Source organism: Equus quagga, chromosome 18 (genome assembly GCF_021613505.1).
Source record: "Equus quagga isolate Etosha38 chromosome 18, UCLA_HA_Equagga_1.0, whole genome shotgun sequence".
NCBI classification, from domain to species: Eukaryota; Metazoa; Chordata; class Mammalia; order Perissodactyla; family Equidae; genus Equus; species Equus quagga.
The window spans coordinates 18121606-18144625 of record NC_060284.1 but is presented as its reverse complement, the minus strand read 5'-3'; the positions used below and the strand labels follow the sequence as shown (position 1 = coordinate 18144625).

The 23020-nt window shown below is 34.4% G+C and overlaps 1 protein-coding gene across 13 annotated transcripts in view; it reads right to left on the bottom strand.

Moving 5' to 3' along the window:
* ADGRL2 (adhesion G protein-coupled receptor L2) overlaps positions 1-23020 on the bottom strand; it is a 269920-nt gene that overhangs the window by 55457 nt on the left and 191443 nt on the right. For all 13 annotated transcript variants that reach the window (XM_046645165.1, XM_046645169.1, XM_046645156.1 and 10 more), the window contains one exon: positions 1415-1524. In XM_046645165.1, coding sequence (XP_046501121.1) covers positions 1415-1524 — 110 coding nt within the window. The remainder of the gene's footprint in view (positions 1-1414; positions 1525-23020) is intronic.

Sequence of the window (23020 nt, the reverse complement as noted above, 5' to 3'; positions counted from 1 at the left end):
GGAATGGATGCTGTATTCCTTTTCTAATTTGAGGACAGAAACCACGCTAAATTCAAGTGAAAGTGCCTTTACGGAACAAAATTTTGGTTAGCTCAAAAGAATACAATGTTCCTCTAGTGGCACAGGAGAATGATTACGTAAGCCACCAACACTACACACAGGAGAAATGATATAAAGATCAGTGCACTCAGTAGGCTTCCGATCCTACAGATGGTATAGAAAATACTGAAAACATAAAAAGCATCCATTTCACAGGAACACAGGAACACAGAGCAGGGATGAAAAGAAAAGATAATCTGTGTTTGGCCTTTAACTGATACCCCACAAAAAGCCAATTTATCAAAACTGTGGGCAGAGAAGACAGAGACAGCACCTTCACAGGATGTGTGAGAATGCATTATACATCTATGAGAATTGATAGTTAGGACATATGAATTTATCAGAACTAGAGATCTAGTTTTTGAGGTTCTAGAAAAAGCAATTTCATTATTTAGTTTGAATCCAGTTTTTTTTAGGAGGGAAGTACACAAAAACTATCTCCAATCTAGAAAATTGCCACTAAAGAACTTCTAATTCAAATCCCTGTGAATGAAGGTGATGTGACACTTTTTTTTTTCTAATTTAAAAAGTAAAGAAGACAAAAACTATCAAACAAACTAGCTTATGAAAATCAGTCGTCTAAGATGTTGTTTTTTTCTCTTGAAAGTATAGACTACAATTTAGAACTATGAATTCTGAGATTAGGAGGAAAACCACCCAGAATTAAAGCATTAGCTGAAGCCTACTTATGAAATTTCCAACTGAATTTTAAATACCCCCCATAGGATCTTACTAAAAATGGATATTGTGCCAAATTAAAAATAGGAATATGTGTAAGGTTTTGTTATGTCTATTTTATTTAGTGTTAAGGTTTCATCGCTGAACCTGGTAAAGAAATTCTCCCTTAAAGACAAGGGAACAAAAAAGGCAGCCTTTGCCTCGGTTACTGCAATGGCAGCTTTTACGAGGCACTGAAGTTACCACAACAGCAGGTAGCCATTCAAGCAGCTCACGATTAAAACCGAAGTCAATTTCTTCTTTAGAAAACTGTGAGCCAAACCAATTTGTCAGCAACTGGTATTGGGCAAAAGTACAGATTTCTATCTGCCCTATTGAATAGCTAATTCAAGTTTGTTTTCTGGAAAAACACTAGCCTTAAAAGCCAAACACTTAAGAACACAGACAGACACTTGGCCAGCATCACACTATGGCTTCCTTCCACACTTCATGAAGCTAATTTGAGGCCTGAGTCTGTTAGTGCTCTGCATGCATAATGGTTTTGTAGGCCATAAACATATGCTTCTTTCACATGTGTAGTCTTTCAGTATCGACGAAGAATGCTGGAGAGAGCGAAGAATACAAACTTCATACTTACTGTAAGGGACACATTCATACTGGACTTCAAGATATTTGTATGTTCCAGGACATGGATCAGGAAATACATCTGACCCAGTAACTACTATACACTGTGTTCGATTGTTGCACCTGGAAAACAAATCACATTTATGTAACATAATAATTTATTTTTACTAAAGAAATATAATAGAGAATTGATTCGTTTTTTCTTCAAGCAACTAGTACCAAAAATCAAAAAGTTCAACTGGGATTAGGTCACTCTACATGATTAAATAAAGAGATACAAAAGTCCTATTTTCTTTATGCTGTAATATTTCTGTATCATGGGTCATGCTAAATTTTAACTTGAAGTGAAAAGAAAATAGCTAACAGTTCTCTATTATTCTACCATACATTTTAACTGGAATTTTTGACATACTCAATCTGTAGTGAAACAAACAAATTACCAGGATACTCGCCATATTTAAAAATTAAAATTATGAAAAATAAAATGGTGCTACAACTGAAGAGAGACATGGAGTCATAAATTGATTAGCTTGTAAGTTTTGACAACATATTAAAATAAAGGAGCAAGCTTTTTAAATTTATCCTCTAAATACAGTTTTGTGTTACATTTTCTATCACAGGCACTTTCTTTTTTTTCCTCCCCAAAGCCCCAGTACACAGTTGTCTATCCTAGTTGTAGGTCATTCTAGTTCTTCTATGTGGGATCCCTCCACGGCATGGCAAGCAGTGCTTAGGTCCCCGCCCAGGATCTGAACTGGTGAACTCCAGGCCTCCGAAGCAGAGCGTGCAAACTTAACCACTCAGCCACGGGGCCAGCCCCACAGGCGCTTTCTATATTCTTGAATACCAGATATCAAGCTAGTAGACTGCACCTGCCATGCTATGGCCTGATAAATGATACAACACATTCCAAGCATTTAGCACAGTGCCCAGGACACATTCAGTGTCTAAGCACTGTTGTTACTCTTACTATTTTCATAGACTGACATGCTTATACTATCAATATGGTATGATTGTGAACCTTCGTTCTTCTAAATTAGTAATCTCTGAAATACAACGTTAAAAAGAATGTCACTACCACGATGCCTAGAATGTCCTATTTATTACTATCGGAAGTATTTTCTTATTTTTATATTGTCATTAATTCATCAGGATTATTAGAATTAAGCCAGAATTCTAGGCAAGATGATATCTATTTAAGTCCTATGGATAGTCCACATGATCTTTTTATAAGCTTTGTAAAGGCAAGAACTATTTCCCTGTAATTTCACTTGACTACAATCCGTGGAATGTAACGTTTGCAAGGTTTTCATTATATTTTCTGATGGTATGTAAATTAAGAAGGCAAAGCAAGCAGAACAAGAGCATTATAACAAAATTTATTTAACAATTTGAATACCAGACACTCTATAGTGCAGAAAATAACTAGACTATAAAACGGCAAATGAATGAAAAAGCAGCCCTGTTTTTAGCACAACTGTCTAAAGGACAGTGGGAGGAGAATTGTGTTAGAGAGGCGGAGGTATAGTAAGGCATGCACTTTGGAGCCATTTCGACTTAAACCAGGTTGAGTCTTGCTCGAAGAGCAACAAGACCTGAAAACTTCTACAGGATCTAACAGGTAAATTTTATAGGTCAAGGTATAATATAATGGACTTCAAGCAAAAGTCTTACATATTAAATAAATTATAACTAATATTGCTTGTGCAAATACTAATGGTGTTTCATCATGATTAATCTATAATACTGTATTCCCCATTTTTTTAAAAACATACCACAGAAAATAATTTTCAAGAGCATGGATAAGGTAACTGGTGCAGCGTTACATTCCAAAGCAACATCATTTTTTATTCTCATTATTCTTTCTCTTAAATTGGTACAATCATTTGAAGAAATCTGCTGATGTTTTTCTGTTTAGTGTAAATGAATTATTTTTACATGAATCACAGAACCAATTTTATATCCTAAAATTTTAAACAGCAGATGGATTTAAGATTTCTCAATAGGTCAATGTCTAATGTTTCAACTAATGTTTCACTTTCTTCTTTCTTAAATTTTATAGCAACATGAGAGTTCATTGATTTTTTTTAGTTCCTTGATCTCCCAGGAATTCTCAGTGACTAACCTGGTCTCCATCAAAAACTAAAGTTCTGGGGCCGGCCTGGTGGCACAGTGGTTAAGTTCAAATGTTCCACTTTGGTGGCCCACGGTTCACAGGTTCCGATGCTGGGCATGGACCTACAAACTGCTCAGCAAGCCATGCTGCGGCAGTGTCCCGCATACAAAACAGAGGAAGATTGGCAGAGATGGTAGCTCAGCAACAATCTTCCTCAACCAAAAAGAGGAGGAAGGGCGACACATGTTAGCTCGGGGCAATCTTCCTCACCAAAAAAACCCCACCAGAAACTAAAGTTCTTTTATTTCCTTCCTTGCATTTATGCATACCTACAAGGATCCCCCCTTTATTTCACTCTCACATCTTTCAGAAACAAAGAAATCAAAACTCCTGTGAGTTAGATATCCCTTCTATAATATTCCCTTAGGTACAGATTTGACAGCCACCCAACAGAACTCTGCCATGTAGTAAATGGTTTTTAAATAAATCTGAAATATATTCATGATAGAAATCCCATAAAATAACAATTCCACTCGTGAGTAAACTTTTCACATAGTTCATCACCCCCCCCGCCCCCCCCACTGTAGCCTCCTCTCGTACCACCAAACCAGAAAGAGGTGGGAGAGACAGGGGATAGTGCTCAAGGTCCAAATGGACCAGGAACGTGACGAACTTTGAACCAACGTGGAGAAGGATGTAGCTCAAAGGATTTGGGAATTCATGTATCATTTTTCAAAAATTAAGAATACACTGAAGATTATCCAATTTTTTTCCCACTAGAAGATCAAATGAATATATATGATTTTAATATGGGATTTAAAATATCTTTTATTCCCTATTTTTCAATGTCACAGTATGTTTGTAAGAAGAATACAAGGGATAAGCATTCATATTGTTTAAAAGACCAACACCGTACAATGACAAATAATTGCTCATATTTACTCTTTTTCTGAACTTTAGTCATCGGACCACAATTACAATTCAAATAAATGTCAAAGCAATTACACAATTTATATCAACTACATAATTTTTATTCCTTTTAATAATCACATTGTACACAGCATTCACTTTAAGACAGCAAAAAGTGATAATTCTAGGGCTCTATTCTTAAGTAAAACCGAAGGTAAGGAGATTTAATGGAGTTGCTATAAATAAAATTACACAGATTTCTAGAATTCACGGCCTCCCAAGATGTCACAAATGTTCACTTTTATATATCAAAAGTGCAAGAAATTAATCTTGAGAAAAAAAGGACTTCAGGGGCTAATAGGAAAGGGTCAGCAAGAGGAACGCAAAAGTCTAAGACTATCCGATTTGCATACCAGTATCTTGATTCATGGAAAAGAAACCCTAAGTTTTTAGAGGACTAAATGATGAAAATAAAAATTCAGACTATGTACATTCCTTTATGAACGAAGCAAGTAGCTTTAAGTTTCCAAATACAGTTAAGCGTGGGGACACAGGGGAAAAGAAATACCAGTGTGAGCTGTTAGTACTAAGAAAAATCTGAAAATTCTTTAACGGATATACTGTTGGTAAGATTCTAAAACCATAAACTGCTATCATTTAAGAAGTTAGGGAAATAGAAAGCAATTAGCCACAGAAGCAAAGTAAATACCCACCAACTGTTCTGCTTCAAGTTTGCATTCTAATGAAAATGAAAAGGCACAACTAAGCCAAGAAAGGAAAGGTATTCAGTTGTTTGTATTCTCAGCCCCGTGCAATGTTCCTGGCATGATTTTTCTCCCTCTTCCCCCACAGAAAAAGATTTCTTTATCAGTAAAGTCATGGTTGTATTAACAATTAAATTATCAGTATATTTTGGTAATACTACACAGATTCATTATGTTAAAAATCTACACTTTTTTAGATGTTAAACATAAAAATTGAGATGAATGAGAACACAGAAGAGAAATTGTTTTTTAAATAGGTGGACCTTTGATTACAACTTGAAGGAAATACAAGTTCAATTAATTAATTACTGTTCATCAAAAAGAAAATGGATACTAGATATATTTTAAACACTTCAACTTCTAAATAATCTCATTTTATTTTGTATTTGCAGAGATGAGTTAGGAAAGTTAAAGCACTGGTTCTCAAAAAGCGGTCCTCAGACCGGGAGCACCAGCATCAACTGGGAACTGGTTAGAAATGCATTCTCACACCCCAAGCAAGAGCAACAGTCTCAGAAACTCCGGAGGTGAGCACCAACAATCTGAGGTTGACCTCTCTCTGCAGGTGATTCTGATGCAGGACAACCACTGGATTAAAACAAGACAGGTTTACATACTTGAGCAAAGAAACGCCTGCTTTTTTCCTCCATAAATCTTAATGCCAATACAAGTGAAATAGAAACTCATTAAGCGATGAGCATGATTTTTGCAGCAGACACATAATAAGAGTTTACAATGTTAACATGTCTTCTCTTGCTAATTTTAATCATAAGAATCAAGGGTTTTAGTTGCTCTAATTTTGAGCAAGTAGGCTAGTTATTTATAAATTCTGAACACAGGGGATCTAAATAAGTACAATTTCTAAGTACATGTATGCATCGCATGTAAGCCCATTTTTAACAACAGAGAGAAAGTATATTCTTTTCCGAAATATTTGCTAGCTAATGAAAATTTATAACACTAAATAAATCTGGAAATAAAATTTTTGACATTCTGTGAAAATATACTATGTTCCCTAGAAGAAGGATGTCATTAAAAATAACCACAAAAAAGATCCACGGTAATCACTGCAAATTTTTCTATATTCAATCTTTGATTTATTTATTCAGATAAATTTTAATAAAGTGGCACAACTACGGGAAGACAATTAATGTAATATATAATTATTTTTAGAGAGAACTCCAGAGGCATAAAGCAGCTCTTGCAAATAACAGCTAAGCAGTTTCTGGGGTATAGTATACGATTTAAGACCACCTAGGAAATAAATGTAAAAGGACATAAGCACCCTGTCTCAAATTCTAAACATTAATCATTTTTAATATTCTAACCACATTCCCAAAAGTTAGCACGTATAGACCAAAGGCTAACCATTATTTCATATCACTGGGTTAAAAGCACTACCAAATAATATCACCTATATATTATTTCTATACATTATTTTAGGTTGCAACTTTCTGACTATCAAATTAAATATTTCTTCCTCTAATTTTCTTACTAATCTAAAATATACATATAATACAACACTTATCCTGAGAATTCCATACATTAACTAAAATAAATCCAATAGTAAATGCTTTGTAAAATTATCAAGTTCAAACACTAGAATAAAAGTATTATTTCTGACATAAATATTCATAAAACTTATATTTTAATCATAAAACCCATCAACCACAACAAAGGAAATCCTAAATCCTGTTTTATAGGCCATAAAGCTGCTTTATGTAAATGGAGCAAAAAAACCTGAATTTTTAAAATTATTTTAAAACTCATTCCTATAAGTCTTTCTCCTCTAAAAGGGAAAAATTCTATTTAGAAATGAAGCCAAATGTATATCTCAAAAGTTGAAGAAAATAAGACTGCACAATTTTGGAGATTAATAGCTTGTTAATTTACTTCTTATGCACAGGAGAATACCAATATATTTACTTATTAGCAAAATTTAGAGTGTAATATTTGAAGTCAGTGATATTGTCCAGGTTTGTGCAAAATATGTAAGAGAAAAATACTTTTAAGGAATATCTAATGAATCTCTTAACTATCACAATTAGCAGATGGTAGAAAGTTAAGAGTACTAAAAACAGTATATTTTATCTTCCAGATGTAATCAATGTTCTCAGGCTTCAATATTAACTTTTAAGCTATTCACAATATTTTTTGAAATTAAGATAAATGTTGCCAAGAAAAACGTGTAATTGATGAAAAGGCATTTTATAAATGTGTATTATCAATAATTTACATACTAGTATATGGAAATTACCTAGAAATTGCCTTGTACAGATTAACAGCAGAATTTTGAAGAAATATTATCTTCTATTTTGGGGACAGTAGCACTTCATCACTAATGAAATAATAATAATGCAAACTATTAATATGTTGCTTTTCCTTAATCTTTTAAAGCTGTAAATGAAAGAAGGCACAATGAGCACATTACTTATTATAATCTGAGAATAAATTGTATAAAAATCAACAATACAGCATATCGTTTGACTCTGTTCAGAAGCAAAATCATTTGCTAATTGAGATTAGTGCTTAAAAAGCAGAGGCTTTAGAATCAGAAAGATTTGGGATTTGAGTTCCAGCTCAGCTGCTCACTTAACTGTGAGTCCACAAGCAATGTATTAAACCCCTCAGCCTTAGCTTTCTCATCTGTAAAACATAATTCTTCAGAAGTTTGTCATTAGGTTAAATGGGATAATACAGGCAAATTCTTTGCACAATCCCTCAGTAAATATGAATTACCAACAACAAAAATATCAGTAATAACAATAAGTACTCCCTATATAAGATGGACATAGATTTGCAAACCTTAAAGGGACAGAACGTTTTTATTCTTCCAGAGTAGCTCTTAGACTGTGCAGAGGATTTTCTGTGTACAGCTTTAAAAACAGGCTGAACTACTCATGCAAATTTGTTTCCTTTCCAAATCTAATCTTGAATTGTACAATGCCTAACAAATTGCTTTTACTCTTCTTTTGATTATCTTATGCTCATTATTACACTTTACCAAGTGCAAAGTATGGAGATGAGATTCCATGTGTAATCTATTGTGAGAGGTGTTTTAATCAATACTCTTGTTCTGCTGATTAAGCAGGGGCTTCTGTTTTGGCAAGATAACATTAGTTTCTCCAGTCGTGCTCCAAAAACCATTGGGAATCTTCAGCAGATCATTAGATATGCTACAATAAAGCTTTGGCACATTCTCTTTTCTTCCTTAAATTACTTCTTCACTGTCCCGTCATTCGTCGTCTCGATGGCACTACATTAGCATTGCATCTCCCCTGAAACCTGCACAAGGGCTATGTCTCCAGGCCATAGGATGCCATTTTCAATGAGGCTTCTGCTTGAAAATATAAATTAAGAAAATTTCATTATCTCCTGCCAGGGGCCATTATTCACCACAGTTCTAAGGAAGATTAAAAATGCAAAATCTACCGACTTGAACAAATACTCCAGCATTCAACAGAAAAGCTCAGTATATGACGACAGAAACTAAAAATTACTGTTTGCTCAAATTTGGAGTCATCCTCTAGAATTAGCCCAATTCTTTATTGAGTCTGTATGTTCAGTGAAGATTGCTTCAGCACTTTCAGTCTCTAAGTGGCATCTGTTATTTTTTAAACTCAATTATAAAATACTAGCAATAATAGGTCTGTTTCTTTCCTGAGTTACCTTCTGTCTTAGTTAAAACAACTCACTTTTTGGAGATGAAATAAGTGCTTTCAAGTTACCAGGGTAACATGTAATGATACTTCTTTGCAAAGTGCTAAATATAAGTAGAGCATTCACAGGAGTGCCCTGGAAGACTTTAAACCATATCCACACGGAGAATTATATCTTAGTAAATGAAGAGAACATCTACAGTTGAATTACTGCAAGATGAATCCATCTCTAATTAACGGACTAGAAACGATACTCACTCTCAAGCCTCAATTACTAAAAAAAAAGGTATTATATGTCAGTAAGTACATTTTATTCTATTCAAGTACACAAGTTTAAAAATTTCAGAAACCTTACCACAAGGGGCAAAAAAGAAAAAGAACGCTGTCAACCTGTAAATTCGTATTGGAGGTGATTATGTGCCTGGCACGTAAGAGAAATTTAGTAATTGTTTTTGAATGAATGAAATAATGATGAATGGTTAACTTGGCTATTTCTGCTTATAAATAAACAGTTAGTAGAAAGTAAATACCAGACATCCAATTCTGTTTCAACCAACTGTACCTGATTCTCAAACAATTCTGTCAATTTGGACATAGTTTTGTACCATGAAACCAATAATACAAGACTTACGAGACACATCTATTTAAGGGGCAGGGGAAAAAACTACCCTTTAGCTTCCAAATCAATTCTTCATACACCAACAATTCCAAATAACCAAGAAATGTAGTACTCTAGGCACTAAACCTCCTGTCTTTTTGAGTCCAAATTTAGAAAAAAAATTTTAAACACATAGCAGATGACCTTAAAACATGAATAGGTGAGTCCCAATGCAAATAGATTTTTTCAACCAAAGTAATCAAATAAACCGAAGGGATAAAAAGCTGTCACGCTCCACGATACTAGGTTACAATCATCCTCACAAATGAAAGAGGGACACTGACTTGCATGTTATTATCAAACTTTTATTTTTTTATTGTATGATGAAATGCTCTTTTGTCATCTAAACTTCTGTTCTGTAGAGCTAAGGAAAGTGGGTCTTGCTTTCTTTAAATATTTATTAATGATGATTTGTGAGCCTAACTAATTGCTAGGTAAACATAACATTAGGAAGCTAAATGGTGTGTAATTAATATGGTAAAAAAAGGAGGTGCTCTATAGTAATGTTCCCATTTGTCACATAACTGTTCTCATAATTTATTTAATAATTTGTACATTCTAAAAGATTTCTATCCATCATATAGTATTTAATTCTTTAGCCATGTTAGGATATTATACTCCAAGCATCATAGAATATTGTGTTACTTAAAGTATTTTAAAATCCTTAAAATAAAGTTGAATTATTGAAATAAAGTTACTAGCAGAATCTCTAGGAGAATATGCTTGAATACTGCGACATGCACAGATACATAATTAGGAAAAACTAAATAATATAATTTCTATTCCATTCAGTTTTATATATATTGATGTTTTCAAAAATTTTAAATATAATCCTGATTCTTTAAAAATTGCAACTGTGATTAAATCTTTGCAACTGTATTTGAAAAAAAGCACAGAAAAGCCAATTTATTATTTAATAACTACAAGCAAAACTGCAAAATATCTTTCTGTATTATAAATACATAAACTGAAAACTACTTGACTGAAAAAGTATAAAGTATCTAAGAGAAAGAGAAAACCCCCCAAAATAAATAAGCAACTATCAAATAAGCTACAGCAAGTCAACAAAAGCTTCACATAAAAGTCCTGTTTCTTCATGTCCAGAAAGCTGTCATTCTACTTTTCACCATGTTGAAAACAGAAATAACACCAAAGTGGTTATCTTCCATAATCAGTTTGAGTAACATATTAAGTCAGAAATTATAGTCACAATGTATGCATGCCTTAATATTTATATTAAATATTTAATATTCATAGTGAAATTTGTATCTAAGAAACCTAAAAAATTTCCTCAAAAATTCGCATTAATTACTAAGATAAGCATTTTGAAATGGCAACGCCGATTTGCTAAAAACAACTTCCTATGTTTTAGAAACCTTTGAAATTCCTTGCAGTTTTTACTGGACCTTGGGGTCAGTTTAATGCAAATTAGGCTTGACTCACTCAGAGCCTTATTAATCCAGTACAAAATCTCTTGTTTGCAGAAATGCACATTCAACATAAATGTACTTGCTTTTATTAGCAAAATAAGAAGTATTTATTTACAAAGCATGCCACTGAGACTAAATTTCATTCACAGGGTCATCAGGTCTAACTACTTAATGAAAGGAACAAGAAAATTTAAGTGGAGATAAAAACTATAAAATTTTGAAATATTTTAAAAATATCACTTCTGTGACCAAATTTAAGACCTCCCCTTTTAATAATTCAAAAAATTATTATGACCTGTATCAATTAGGAGCAATTATTTATAAAAATGTTAACCGACTACAGTTTGCACTTGCAGAAACGATCACATTTTTAACAAGGGAAATGGGAAATCGCTATGGGATGCCCTAGTTAGATTAAATTAGCAAGAAACTTGTTACCAGACCATATAAAAGACACAGTGTAATAAGACATGACCTTGCAGAGCCTCGGAGCCAATCTGTGATGTTTTTCCTTCCTATAACCCTTGCTAATTATCTGCAAAGTTACAGACCCTTTTGTTGTGGGTTATTTTTCTTCAAATTGTGAGGGGATTTTTGGTTTCTAAATATTTAATTAGTCTTGCTATGATATGAGAATTGTTGTACATGCCAAGCATTTCGATTTTCATATTCTATTCCTTCCAATTATCCTCAGATTTAGATTGGTCATCCCAACCCGTTTCCTTTTGTAATTATTTACTTCTTAAAGATCATTCTGTGAAGAAATATTTTCACCCTTATGGCTCTTCTTTTCCACAAATGGCTTTTCTGGTCCGTTAATTACCCGCTCTGAGGATTAGAGTTTGAAATAATGCAAAAGAACCTGCAACTAAAAGGAGTTTTGGAGGGCAAAATTGAGTGAACTAGATTTTTGTTGTTGCTATGTTAAATTCACCTTAAAGATTACTCCCTAGGTTTGGATATGGTTTTAATAAACAAAAAAACTATGCCATAAATATTTTTTCTGCCTCCCAAGATGTTTGATGGGGTGTCATTTAGTTAGTATTAAAAAATCTATGCACATAAAAGAAACTAATTTCTAATCTAATTGAAAGCTAATATAACGTCCTCTTTTACAGACCTCACTGTGATTACAGCACAGAAATAAATGTCCACAGAAATTCCTGTACAAATCAAACTGAAAGCATAGAAATAAAATCAGAAGACTTTTGGTAGTGTGGCTTTTTAAAATTTTCCATCTATGCAAAATTTAAGACAAAGTACTACGTTTTTGTTAAAGTATTTAATCAATTCAGGAAAATTTTTTCACTTTTTATTAAAATAACTACATTCTGCAAGTGCCTTTTTTTCCATCAAGAGGCAAGAAAGCACTGCTGCTCTTTACCCAAGGTGAATTCTTTTGCTACTAAAATTTTTCACAATTTTTGTACTATTATCTCGTCATCAAACTTACTTTTCAGGTAATACACTTTTCTTATTACTTTTATTTCAAAGGAATTTATGTTCCTCATGTAACATAAAATATTCTGATAGTAAAATATGTGACATATTGTGTAAAAGGGGATGCAAAAATATGAGTGAGCAATATCTTAATAATACCAATTGAGTTAACAAATTAATGTCAGAGGACAGAGAAATGCGTAGAATTAATATTTCTCCAAAGGGTCAACAAAGTGAAAATTCTCATTCTGAAAACAAAGTACTATGCAATTATTCTGAAAGTCATGAAGCTGTTTCTAAATTTTAACCTTGTGCCCCATAAAAACCATTACCTATATTTTCTTATGTTGTTCTTTCTAATGTAGAATGCAGCATCAGAACTTAATTCTCACAGAAATTACTGTCTACATACGCTTCTTAAGCTATTTCTTCCTTAACACGAAGACCCATCTGAAGGACCTTAAGTCTCTGGGATAGAACATTATCAGAGGTTAGGACACTAGGCTACCAGTCTGAGGAAGTGCTGTTTTCCAACTCATAGTGGTGCCCTCCGCACAAGCCTAGGAGGAGCACCCGGCATCTCGGTGTTATGTACCAGGACGTGAGGGAGGGGGACCCTCTGCAGGAAGCATCAGCTAAGGAGGGGGATGGAGAAAACCAACTCATAAACTACGTGGGCCAAAGGTATTAAATTCTTCCCTGATTACTCAAACCTGAGTGATCTTTCTCTCCTTCCCCTACGGCAGTAACTGTCTATATAATTAATTTGGCAATTAACCATATTCTGCTATGTGGCATCTCTTCTATATTTTCTCACCAAGTATCTGCCATGTTTAGAATTAAGCTCTAAAATCTTACGTTTCTGTTTATATTCTTTTCCAAACACCCCAACGAATGCTGGGCTCTTTACTGTATCAGATTCACACGATGTTTTGAGCTGTTTCTAGGCCTACTCTTATCTCTCCAGCTAGGTGTTGTTAGGCTTTCTGGAAATCCACTAGAATGCCTAGCCCTGTTTATGGCAAAAAATACTCAATACATACTTTCTGAACTGGAATTCTTACTCTTCTGTATTTTATGGGGGGGTTTTATTCGAAGGAACAACTCAAAATGTCCTGTTGATACATACTAGCTGTCATTTCCTTAAGAAAAACTGTAGAATTTTGTATAGATATTTACCTATCTATTCTGTAAGACGAGATGAAAAACAATAAAGGCAAAAAGCTGAAACCACTGACTCTTGGCATATTCTTAGCAGTAGAGCAGGTGTGGAAGGCTAAAAACAATCCTAATGCCCATAATCTGAATATAAATAATCAAATTCATCAGAGACTTATAGAGAGGTGGCTACTTGGTGGTTCATACACTCTCAAAATTAATGGAGTCTCACCTGACTGATATATACATGGCAAATTTCACTGGCTTATTTCTGATAAATCAGAACTAATCTTTAATCATGACAAAATATTCATAATCTAATCCTTTTATCAAATTGACTATCACTGCAGGAGTCTCATGTGTTTGCACAATTAAAAACCCCATGTTAGCTGTATATAATAAGGCATTACATTTGATGCAAATCCTTTTCTATTGAAATAAGTGCCAAGCTGACAGCAGGAAGTAGCTGATAAGAAAGCAACAAGGCATTGCTGATGGCATTCTCGATAACTGAACACCTACGCATAAGCATTCAGTCTACAGCTTATTACCCAAAGTGCTCTTTTTTTTTAAAAGCACAGATCAAGGGAAGTGTCCGCTTGCTGCATCTCAGTCACAAAGGCAAGAAATTACCTAAAAACAGACAGACAGATGATAGCTACATAGATACATGGATAGGGAGGAAGGAAGGCAGGAAGACAGAAGGGAGGGAGGGAAGGAGGAAGCGAGGAAGCAAGAAAGAAAGGAATGAAAGAAGGAAAGATGGAAGGAAATGATAATCTTCTACCCACCTGTGATTCTGGTACTAGAAACAGTGATGTAAGACATTATCTGATGCTATATCCTAGGTGTAGAAATACCTACAATTTTGACAGCATGGTAATACCCTAGATACACCATATGCAAACAATATCTATGCAGAAGAAAATGAACAAATGGATATGAAATTACACAAAGACTGAACTCATTGTTTCAGAGTTAATATGAAGGGTCTAAAACTCTAGTGTTATTTTCCATATCAACATCACAGAGTTAAAAATTTTTTTAAATATACTATTTTATAGAACTATTCCATAATTTTGAGTAATATGAAGAAGACAACCTTTGAAAGATCCTTTCCCCCTTAGCTTAGGCACAAGAGAATTCACAGTGCCCAAAAGGAAGAAGAAAGTTGAGGTGACACTGCGTGGTACAGAAAGCTTGGAAAGGTAAGGAGAGAAGTTGAAGAACTCCCTTCATAGGTCTACTCAGTATTCCCTCAGCAGAGAGCACACGTTCCCACCCCAGGCCATTACTCATCACTTTCCCTTCCCATCAGTTTTCAGAGGTTTATTGTGCTATTGGAGAGATGTGGGATCATAGTTATTTCTGTACATATCTCATCTTCTTCACCAGATTACAATATCTTTGAGGTATTAGTACCTGTTTTGAGAATCTCTGAACCACATGCGCTACATTAATGATGTGCCTGATTCTAAAATTTATTAACTCCATAAACATCAGTCTGTAGACTTGAAAATATATATTCTCACCAGTTGTTCATAAATACCTTTACAACATTTGGCACAGTAGCTTGTACATCAGATAACTTAGTAATTATTTCGTAGCACAAATCAATGAATGAAAGATAAAGATACAATTTTCAGAAGTCACGCATAGTTCCATAACCATAGGATATACACCAAATTAAAACTTTTCTGATTTACAAGGTTTGTATTAGTTTTTAAAAACTACAATGAAGGCAGAAGGCTTCCATTCCATATTATACTCCGAGCCTGAATGAGCTCCATAGCAGTAACTTGTCTGAAAGGCTCAGTTCATCGTGACCTATAAAATGCTAGACTCAAGAGCTTTAAATACGGCTAACACCATGTACAGGCTTGAGAGGACAGGGCTGTGTGCTGTGAAGCAGCAGGATCACTCTTCTGAAAGCTAACACGCACGCTGAGGCCACAGATATAAACGGGGTAAGCATATTAAATAATAAATGACTAGGAAAACCTCGTTATCACTGCAGATTAAAGACACAATGTATGTCTTCTTATATTATACACATTAAAATCTATTAAGCTATTTTAAGATTTTTATGTCGTATGAAAGTTACAGCTAAATACAACATCTTAATTACACACATCCGAAGTTGCATATTTTATAGCTAGAGAGTTTTAGAATTATGGTTATTTGCAAAAAGTATTCTAATACTTAAAGTAGTACACTCACACATAACATTCCATACTTTATGTTAGGAATCATGGTCAATTTATTAAATATATTTGATATGTCACTAATAAGAGAAAGAAACAGTAGAAGATCTTACTACTGCTCTTATCGTTGACCCTTCAACTTTTCCATTTCAGCAACCTCATTAATGTCAAAATGCCATTAGAACGCCTGCCCACTTTTGAATCTACAGCCTGGGCAAAGCAAAATCTTTTGGGTTCAATCAGGAGTGCTTTCATTTTGTATTCAGCTAAAAAGTGTAATAGCATCACAAAGGTCAGAATACTACCTTTATTAAAGAAAAAAGACCACACGACAAAGATAAACTTTCAAATGTAAAATGCCATTTTCAGATCTGAATTGGTCGATTCTTTTTTTTGCTTTAACACTTTGTTTTTAATTGCCAGATTCCTCTAATGTCTGTAACCAATACCAGACAGGACTTGTTTTTATATTTAATATTAGCGCCTACCTTCGGCTGGGAAACATGGGGACTGGAACTTTAGGCAGAGATCTGTGAGAGGCTTACAGTGCTCTTGGAACTAGGGGTGAAGCCAGGAGGGACGCAGGGCTGGGGAGAGCGAGGAGTGCAACACAGTGGCAACAAAGGCCCAGCAAATGCCTCAGGAAGGGAGTTCTGGAGATGGGAGAGCCCTCCAGAGATGTTTCAAAATGAAGCAAAGGATGAGGAGGCCAAACCTTTTTACTGTGGCATTCAGTGAGGGCTGCCTGGGGCAGAAGGGTTTAAGATGCCTTCAGCCCCCCGGCAGTTCCTGGGCAGCCACACGGGTGAGCCCACCAGCAGGCAACTCCCTTGGCAGCTGGGGGAAAGAGTGTCTGATCCTGCCGGGGGATCTGGAGGGCATCCAACGACATCCACTGCAACACTGGAACTGTAAAGGGGCTAAGGAACTGTTTTCAAAACCAGTTCTTTTAATACTAGCTCTTCTTTTCATGATTTTTATTGTATTTTATCTTCTTGTACACACTGACATGTCAATCCTGTTTACTAAGCGATATTCAATGGGTTTCCTATAGAGCAATGAACCTTAACAGGCAGCTTTTAATTGGCCCACATAGGAAACTGCATTACTATTAATTCCACAGCTCCGGCATAAAATAAAACCATTGCTTCTCAAACTCTAGAGCAATTAGACCTCTCGGCTATTTGGCTAACTCTGCTTCATGATACCCAATGCAGTTAATTATATTTTTTGATGTTAATAGTCTCTGTCAGTCTCAAGCATAACTTCTCTTTGATGAATATTTAAATTATATTTGAATAAAAAATAATCTTGGTTACATTTCATATTCAGTAATCATCACAGCTTAATAAAGGTCTACTCGTGAAAGGTTGAAATAAATGGCAATGTACATATAAAGGGCCTAAATCAACTCATCAGATAATATATTTGTAATGACCATTATCTATCTCTCTATAGATAACATACCTGTCCATGTACATTTTTAAAGGTATAGTCTTATTCACATAACTCACAATTAGATTTCCAAAGTGACTTATAAACATTCTTTTAAATTATATACACAGAATTCTACGAATTAACAATATAAACGTCTTAGGACTGGGTCACAAGATAATTCAATGTATGGAAAAAAATTACCAAATTGTAAAAAGCCCTAGAAAAATCATCATACATTCTCTTGCCTCCTCTGGCTGTATTGTTTTGGCAAGTTTCCAGAGCAATAATAAGAAAAAAAAGCTTTGATTTACTAAAGGATCTTTTGATTACAGATCTTACAGAAACCCACGGAAATCATTAACTAAAGAAAAGTAACTTAAAAATAATATTTTTCTCCACATGAAGGCTGTAATAGGAGTGGGGAGAGGATGAAGGAAACTTCCAAAAATTAGGAATGGAGAGAGCCGGAGGAATGTGCACAAGCAAAGGCCAAAGAAATGTGTTTAAACCTCATTTAGATTAGAACGCCTTGAGTTTAGTTACATCATAATAGGAATGTTTTAAACCAAGCATTTATTTAACATAAACTGTGAAAAGGAATTTTTTGTTATCTTATATACTTACTTAATACCCCTTAATAAATTGATTTGTGAAATTTTTAATTCACTCTTTCTTCTCCCAAATCCTAAATCTTTAGAATGCAAAGGACACACAATGAAATAAAATCCAAAAGATACAATGACATGTCCTGAAAAGCACACATCAGCCTATGAATGTTCAGGGGAGCACTGCCAATTTCTCGAAACCATCACATTATAAATAAAAATGGCTAAGAGTGGACTTTAGTTTTGTGAGGTCTAAAGCTTGTAAAATTTAAGGCTACCACTTTAAGGAAAAAAATAGAAAAATTACAAGTAGAAAATCAGGTACCAAAGTAGTTACTCATGAAAAAAAAGAAATCACTACACATCTTTTAAAGCCAACAAGTATCACAAGCAACAAAACCCAGAAAACTGAAATAACATTGTAATAAATTAACCGCCTGGCGTTCCTTTATAATACTTTCCTTAACAATTTTATCACCACTTATCTTAAGACTGTCTCTTCATATAACAATTTCATGTCACTTTCTATAATTTTGCTTTTCCTCTAAAACAGCTGATGAAAATTTTTTCTATTGATGGTTGGGTCACATAAAGCATGCACCTACAGTGTCATAGGTGCTCATGTTTGTTGAACTGCTATAGCCTGTGCCCCACAAACACAGGTATTCCGATAAATTCTATTTTATATGACATTCATTTAAAGAGGGTAACAGTATGGTGCATTCGTAATTGTAAATACTACACTGGATGTGTTCTCTATATAGGTAGTCCACCAAGAACACACAGGAGAGAACTTCTGTTTTGACAGTTATCTATGAGAACCAAATCCCACGCTTACTATTTTACACACTTAATAATGAAAGAATTTCTCACAGACTAGCTTCTGGCTCCATACATTTCTAACATTATTTCTCTTCCACTTGCCACATACTTCAAGTGCCATAGGACATATTCAAATTGTAATATGACATCTGGCCTTGGAGATTTATGTCACAATCAGTAAGGCAGGATAATGAGTAATACAAGTATTTCTGAGGCCATTTCTTCAGCAGAATAGCTAGCAATAACTAAACTGTACGCGAGTGTCTGTGAACCACATAAAAATACCCCACTGACCCCAAAGTGAATTTATCACCACCTGAAACTCCACTTAACAGAATCCCAAAATGCCCTTGGCTACTCCTAAGCGACCATAAAGGAGGGGAAGTGTAACAGAGAAGAAGTCACAGAATGAAACCAAAACCTCAGAACATTTTTAAACATCACACTTCAGCAAATTTTACAAAGACACAAGACCCTGTGAGCACGGAGCTGGGGGTCCTAACAGTGCTCTGGAAGAGGCCTGGGCAAGTAAAGGCTCCGATGGTGAAGCTTCGTTAGCATCATGGTAAATCCACCTTCAGGAACAGAGTATTTTCACAAATTACAGAGGAGTTCCATGACAATGACAGATCTGTGGTCTGAAAAAACCAACAGAAAGACCACTGCTACAACTTCAAGACAACTCATACAGAGTGACTCTCATTGCAGACATTCTCTTCAAGGCCACGCGAGTGTGTTGAGGCAAGTTCTAAATCCATGTCTTTATTGGTTGCATATGACATGTGAAAAAATACTTGGAGAACTGCCACATGTATTAGTTACACAATACACTTGACTGATTGATGGGAAATAAACAAATATTAGGATTACAGAATCGCTCACTTCTTTGTATTTCTTCAAAACCAAGTTTTTCCTAGAAACATCTGAGAGATGTTAGCTCTAAATCTAACTGTAGAATAGCAAACAGCACTAAAAACTAACTAAACTGCTATAAGATATTTAAAGAAAATACACAGAAAAGTAAAAAGAGGAGGTCTTTAAGATCTGCATGACAGCTAAGATGCTAACAGAAACCTGAAAACCATAATAATTTTCCTTAGGTAATATACGAAGTAGAGTATCGATACTGGTGTTTTCTTGTTATTGCTATTGTTGCTAATATGGTCTAGGTGTGCCCTTTCATTACGTGATATATGGAAAAATTAATAGAGCCATAATCAATGACAGTTTAAGCTGTTTTTAAATAATTTAATACCAAATCTTCTTCTCTCGTCACTTAATAAAGTTAGTCAATAGACTATATTATGAATGATCCTGACTCACAATTCTTATCCTGCTTTTGATGTGGCAAAGTAGAGCTCCTAAATGGCTCGTAAGAAAATAAAATAAGCATAAGGAGTAAACCAACAAGTAACGATATTTTCTCTACCAAATAACAAATAGGAATTTTTTTTACTTACTTAGAAATCTCAATAAAATAAAAAGGATAATTAAAATGGAAATGTCTCAACTTTACTCAAAATTATATTTTGTTATTATTTATTACATAATACAATTTATTAAATAATAAATAGCTTATTTTCAGACAGTGAAATCATTCTAAAGCTTCTGTGAATACGTGTTTTCATTTCCTGGTAATAAACATGCCAATATAAAGTTGTACTGCATATGCAAAATCATTTCAAATTATTAAGAGAAGTTACAATTCCTAATTTGTTCTTCATTTTTTATATTGGTAGAAAATATGCATTATATTACATTTCAGTAGCATTTGGCTATGAGTTTTTGGTGAGGGGGAAAAAAACAGAAGAAAAAGCCAAATCCAAAGGAAAAATAGTGACTATATCTTGATTTGAAACTCTAAAATAAAATTTCATTTCTATTCTCTACAACTGGAATTAAACACCTATTTTTATTTGTTCAAATTATAAACTTTTTTAAAGGATGCTTGTAAGCCATTTTTATACACTGACACTAGTAATATGACATGAGAAAGCAGATGCACACTACAAAGAAATCATACTTAGGTACAAAACAAAGTACTCAAATGAGCATTTGAAACTCGTCTTACATAAGCAGAGCTGGTGTGCCTTCATTTAGTTATCACTTGATTGTCTGATACATTTTAGTAATATAACACTGAATTAGATTTAGTTTCTGTTAATTAACATAATTAATTCGTTTAAATTTACTCTCTACAAAGAAATCAATATTTTAGTGCATAGCAGAGAATGTTCTAAGTGAGTAAAAAACTGCAAGGTATATGACAATATACCTAATATTGAAATACCATTGGCATCTCATTCGTAACATTCATCTTTCAAATGAGAAAGCTGGAATAAACAATATCTAAGGCTGAAAAGCACTATGAAAAGATTATTACGATAATATTGAAATTTGTATGTCAAATGAATGTTCTCATTTGCTTTTATTTCTTCACCTCTCCACTGTGATTTCAAAAATAAAGACAACTGCTAAAAATAAAAACTGAAGAAAAATCACCAGACTTGAAATGAGATATGCCTTTGCTTTTCAAAACTTTAACTTCCCTTTCCCTCATCTGACCAGTAGCTGTCCAAAAATAAAATCTAATTCAAACTTTTATTCAAGCCTCCTGATTTCACTAAACAATCCTTAAGAAATACGGACGATCATAACGTAGTGTCCTTAGGGAAAACGGTCCTGGCTTCCCCGATCAATGGACATAATATAAAAGGCATTATATTTGTTAACCAGAGGTACCAGTGAAACCCCGCAATTCACACTTGTACTTCCAGTCTGCATTATCTAGTAAACTTGTTTTACTAATTTTCATTTTAAAAGGAGAAACAGCATCCTGTAGGGTAGAACCTTTGATGTGCCATTGTTTCTTTCTCCTACATCTGAAAAGCAGGTGATAAGGGATATTGAGATTACTTGTCTTCTAAGCCATTTTATAATTGATTAGCCTTTCTTGTACACTAAATGTGAATGTTTAATATGTTTCATGTTTATTACTGCCAACAGTCTTCCCTTCCTATAATGAGTGCTATGGTTTAAATGCCCATCACTAAGTGACATGCAAAGTATGTGTCCAATTAGATATACCAATTAGAGTTTTAATGGTTATTTATTACTGTACTAAGGTGCAAGAGTCTATACTAGTCACCTCCCAATCCTTGGCCAAAGAGAGGTGCTTATAGTTCCAGTTGTCTTAGAACAACTCAGGTGAGAGTGAGAAAAATCAGTGGAAACTCATCACCTAGCAGAAAATAACCTAAGTACGTGGCACAGAGATGATGAGTTAGCGGCACCTGAGTTATTTATTTTTCCCCAGATGCATTTCATCTTGATGGACAAATGGTTGATAAATCTGACACCACAGGTAGAGAAAAGCACTGGGGATAGATAAACAGCATAAAGCTAAGAATGCAGTTTTTTCAGAAATCGTAGGCTTAGGTCCTATGAGAAGGAATAGGGACACTGAATAAACAAACTACACAAAAGAGAAGCATCCCTGAGCAGTCAGTATCCAGAATAATGCAAAAGGAAAACGTACCAACCCCAAAATATTAGGAAACATCCAGTTAGGTGAAAAGGCAGATTGGGCTAATTTTTTCCCTCTAAAACACTGCCATTAACAAGGAATGGATGTGAACTTCCTAGAAAGATAGGTTTGAAGTTTACTGTCACCTATAAAGAGAGATCAGGAAACAATTAAATAAAAAACTGTTTCATAGAGCTCTGACTTGGATACAAAGCTTCTTTATGAAGACCGAATGATCAATATCAAAGTTGAGAGGGTTGTACGTCAAGGAGAGTATATCCACACTGAAATCTATAATCATGAAGTCTGCCAGAGAACGCTGGCAGAACTGTGATTGCATTTTAATGGATTTTCTTGGTCAAATTCTGAGAAGCTTCCAATATTCATCAGTTCTCATAGGAAGGTTTTGTGCATGTGTGATTAAGTATCTTTCTTTAAATATTTTACACACGCCTAGCATCTATTAGTATATTTCAAAATAACAGAAATATATTTTAAAAACCTAGATAACAGAATTATTTAAGAATAATTATTAATTATTGCTCAAGAATAAATTTTCATGCCACTAAGGTATGAGGTTCTAGGTATAGATGCTTTGAAGTTTCAGCCCCTGTGGCAAATAATTGAACCTTTCTAAAGGTTCGCACTGCTAAGTAAAAAGAAGGATACCATGTTGCCACTCGTCCCAAAGGATATTTTAAAAATAAGTGAGAAGAATATCCATGCCGCAGTGTGGACAAAGCACACGGACTGCAATGACAGTTGATTCCCCGATGTAATGAAGGAAGTTAGAACACAATGAGTCCCAAGTTCCCCAGCAGCTCTAACAATCTGTTATTCAATAACTCTCTTAAAATAGAAGCAATGGCCTATGTTGTCGTCACCCCCCCT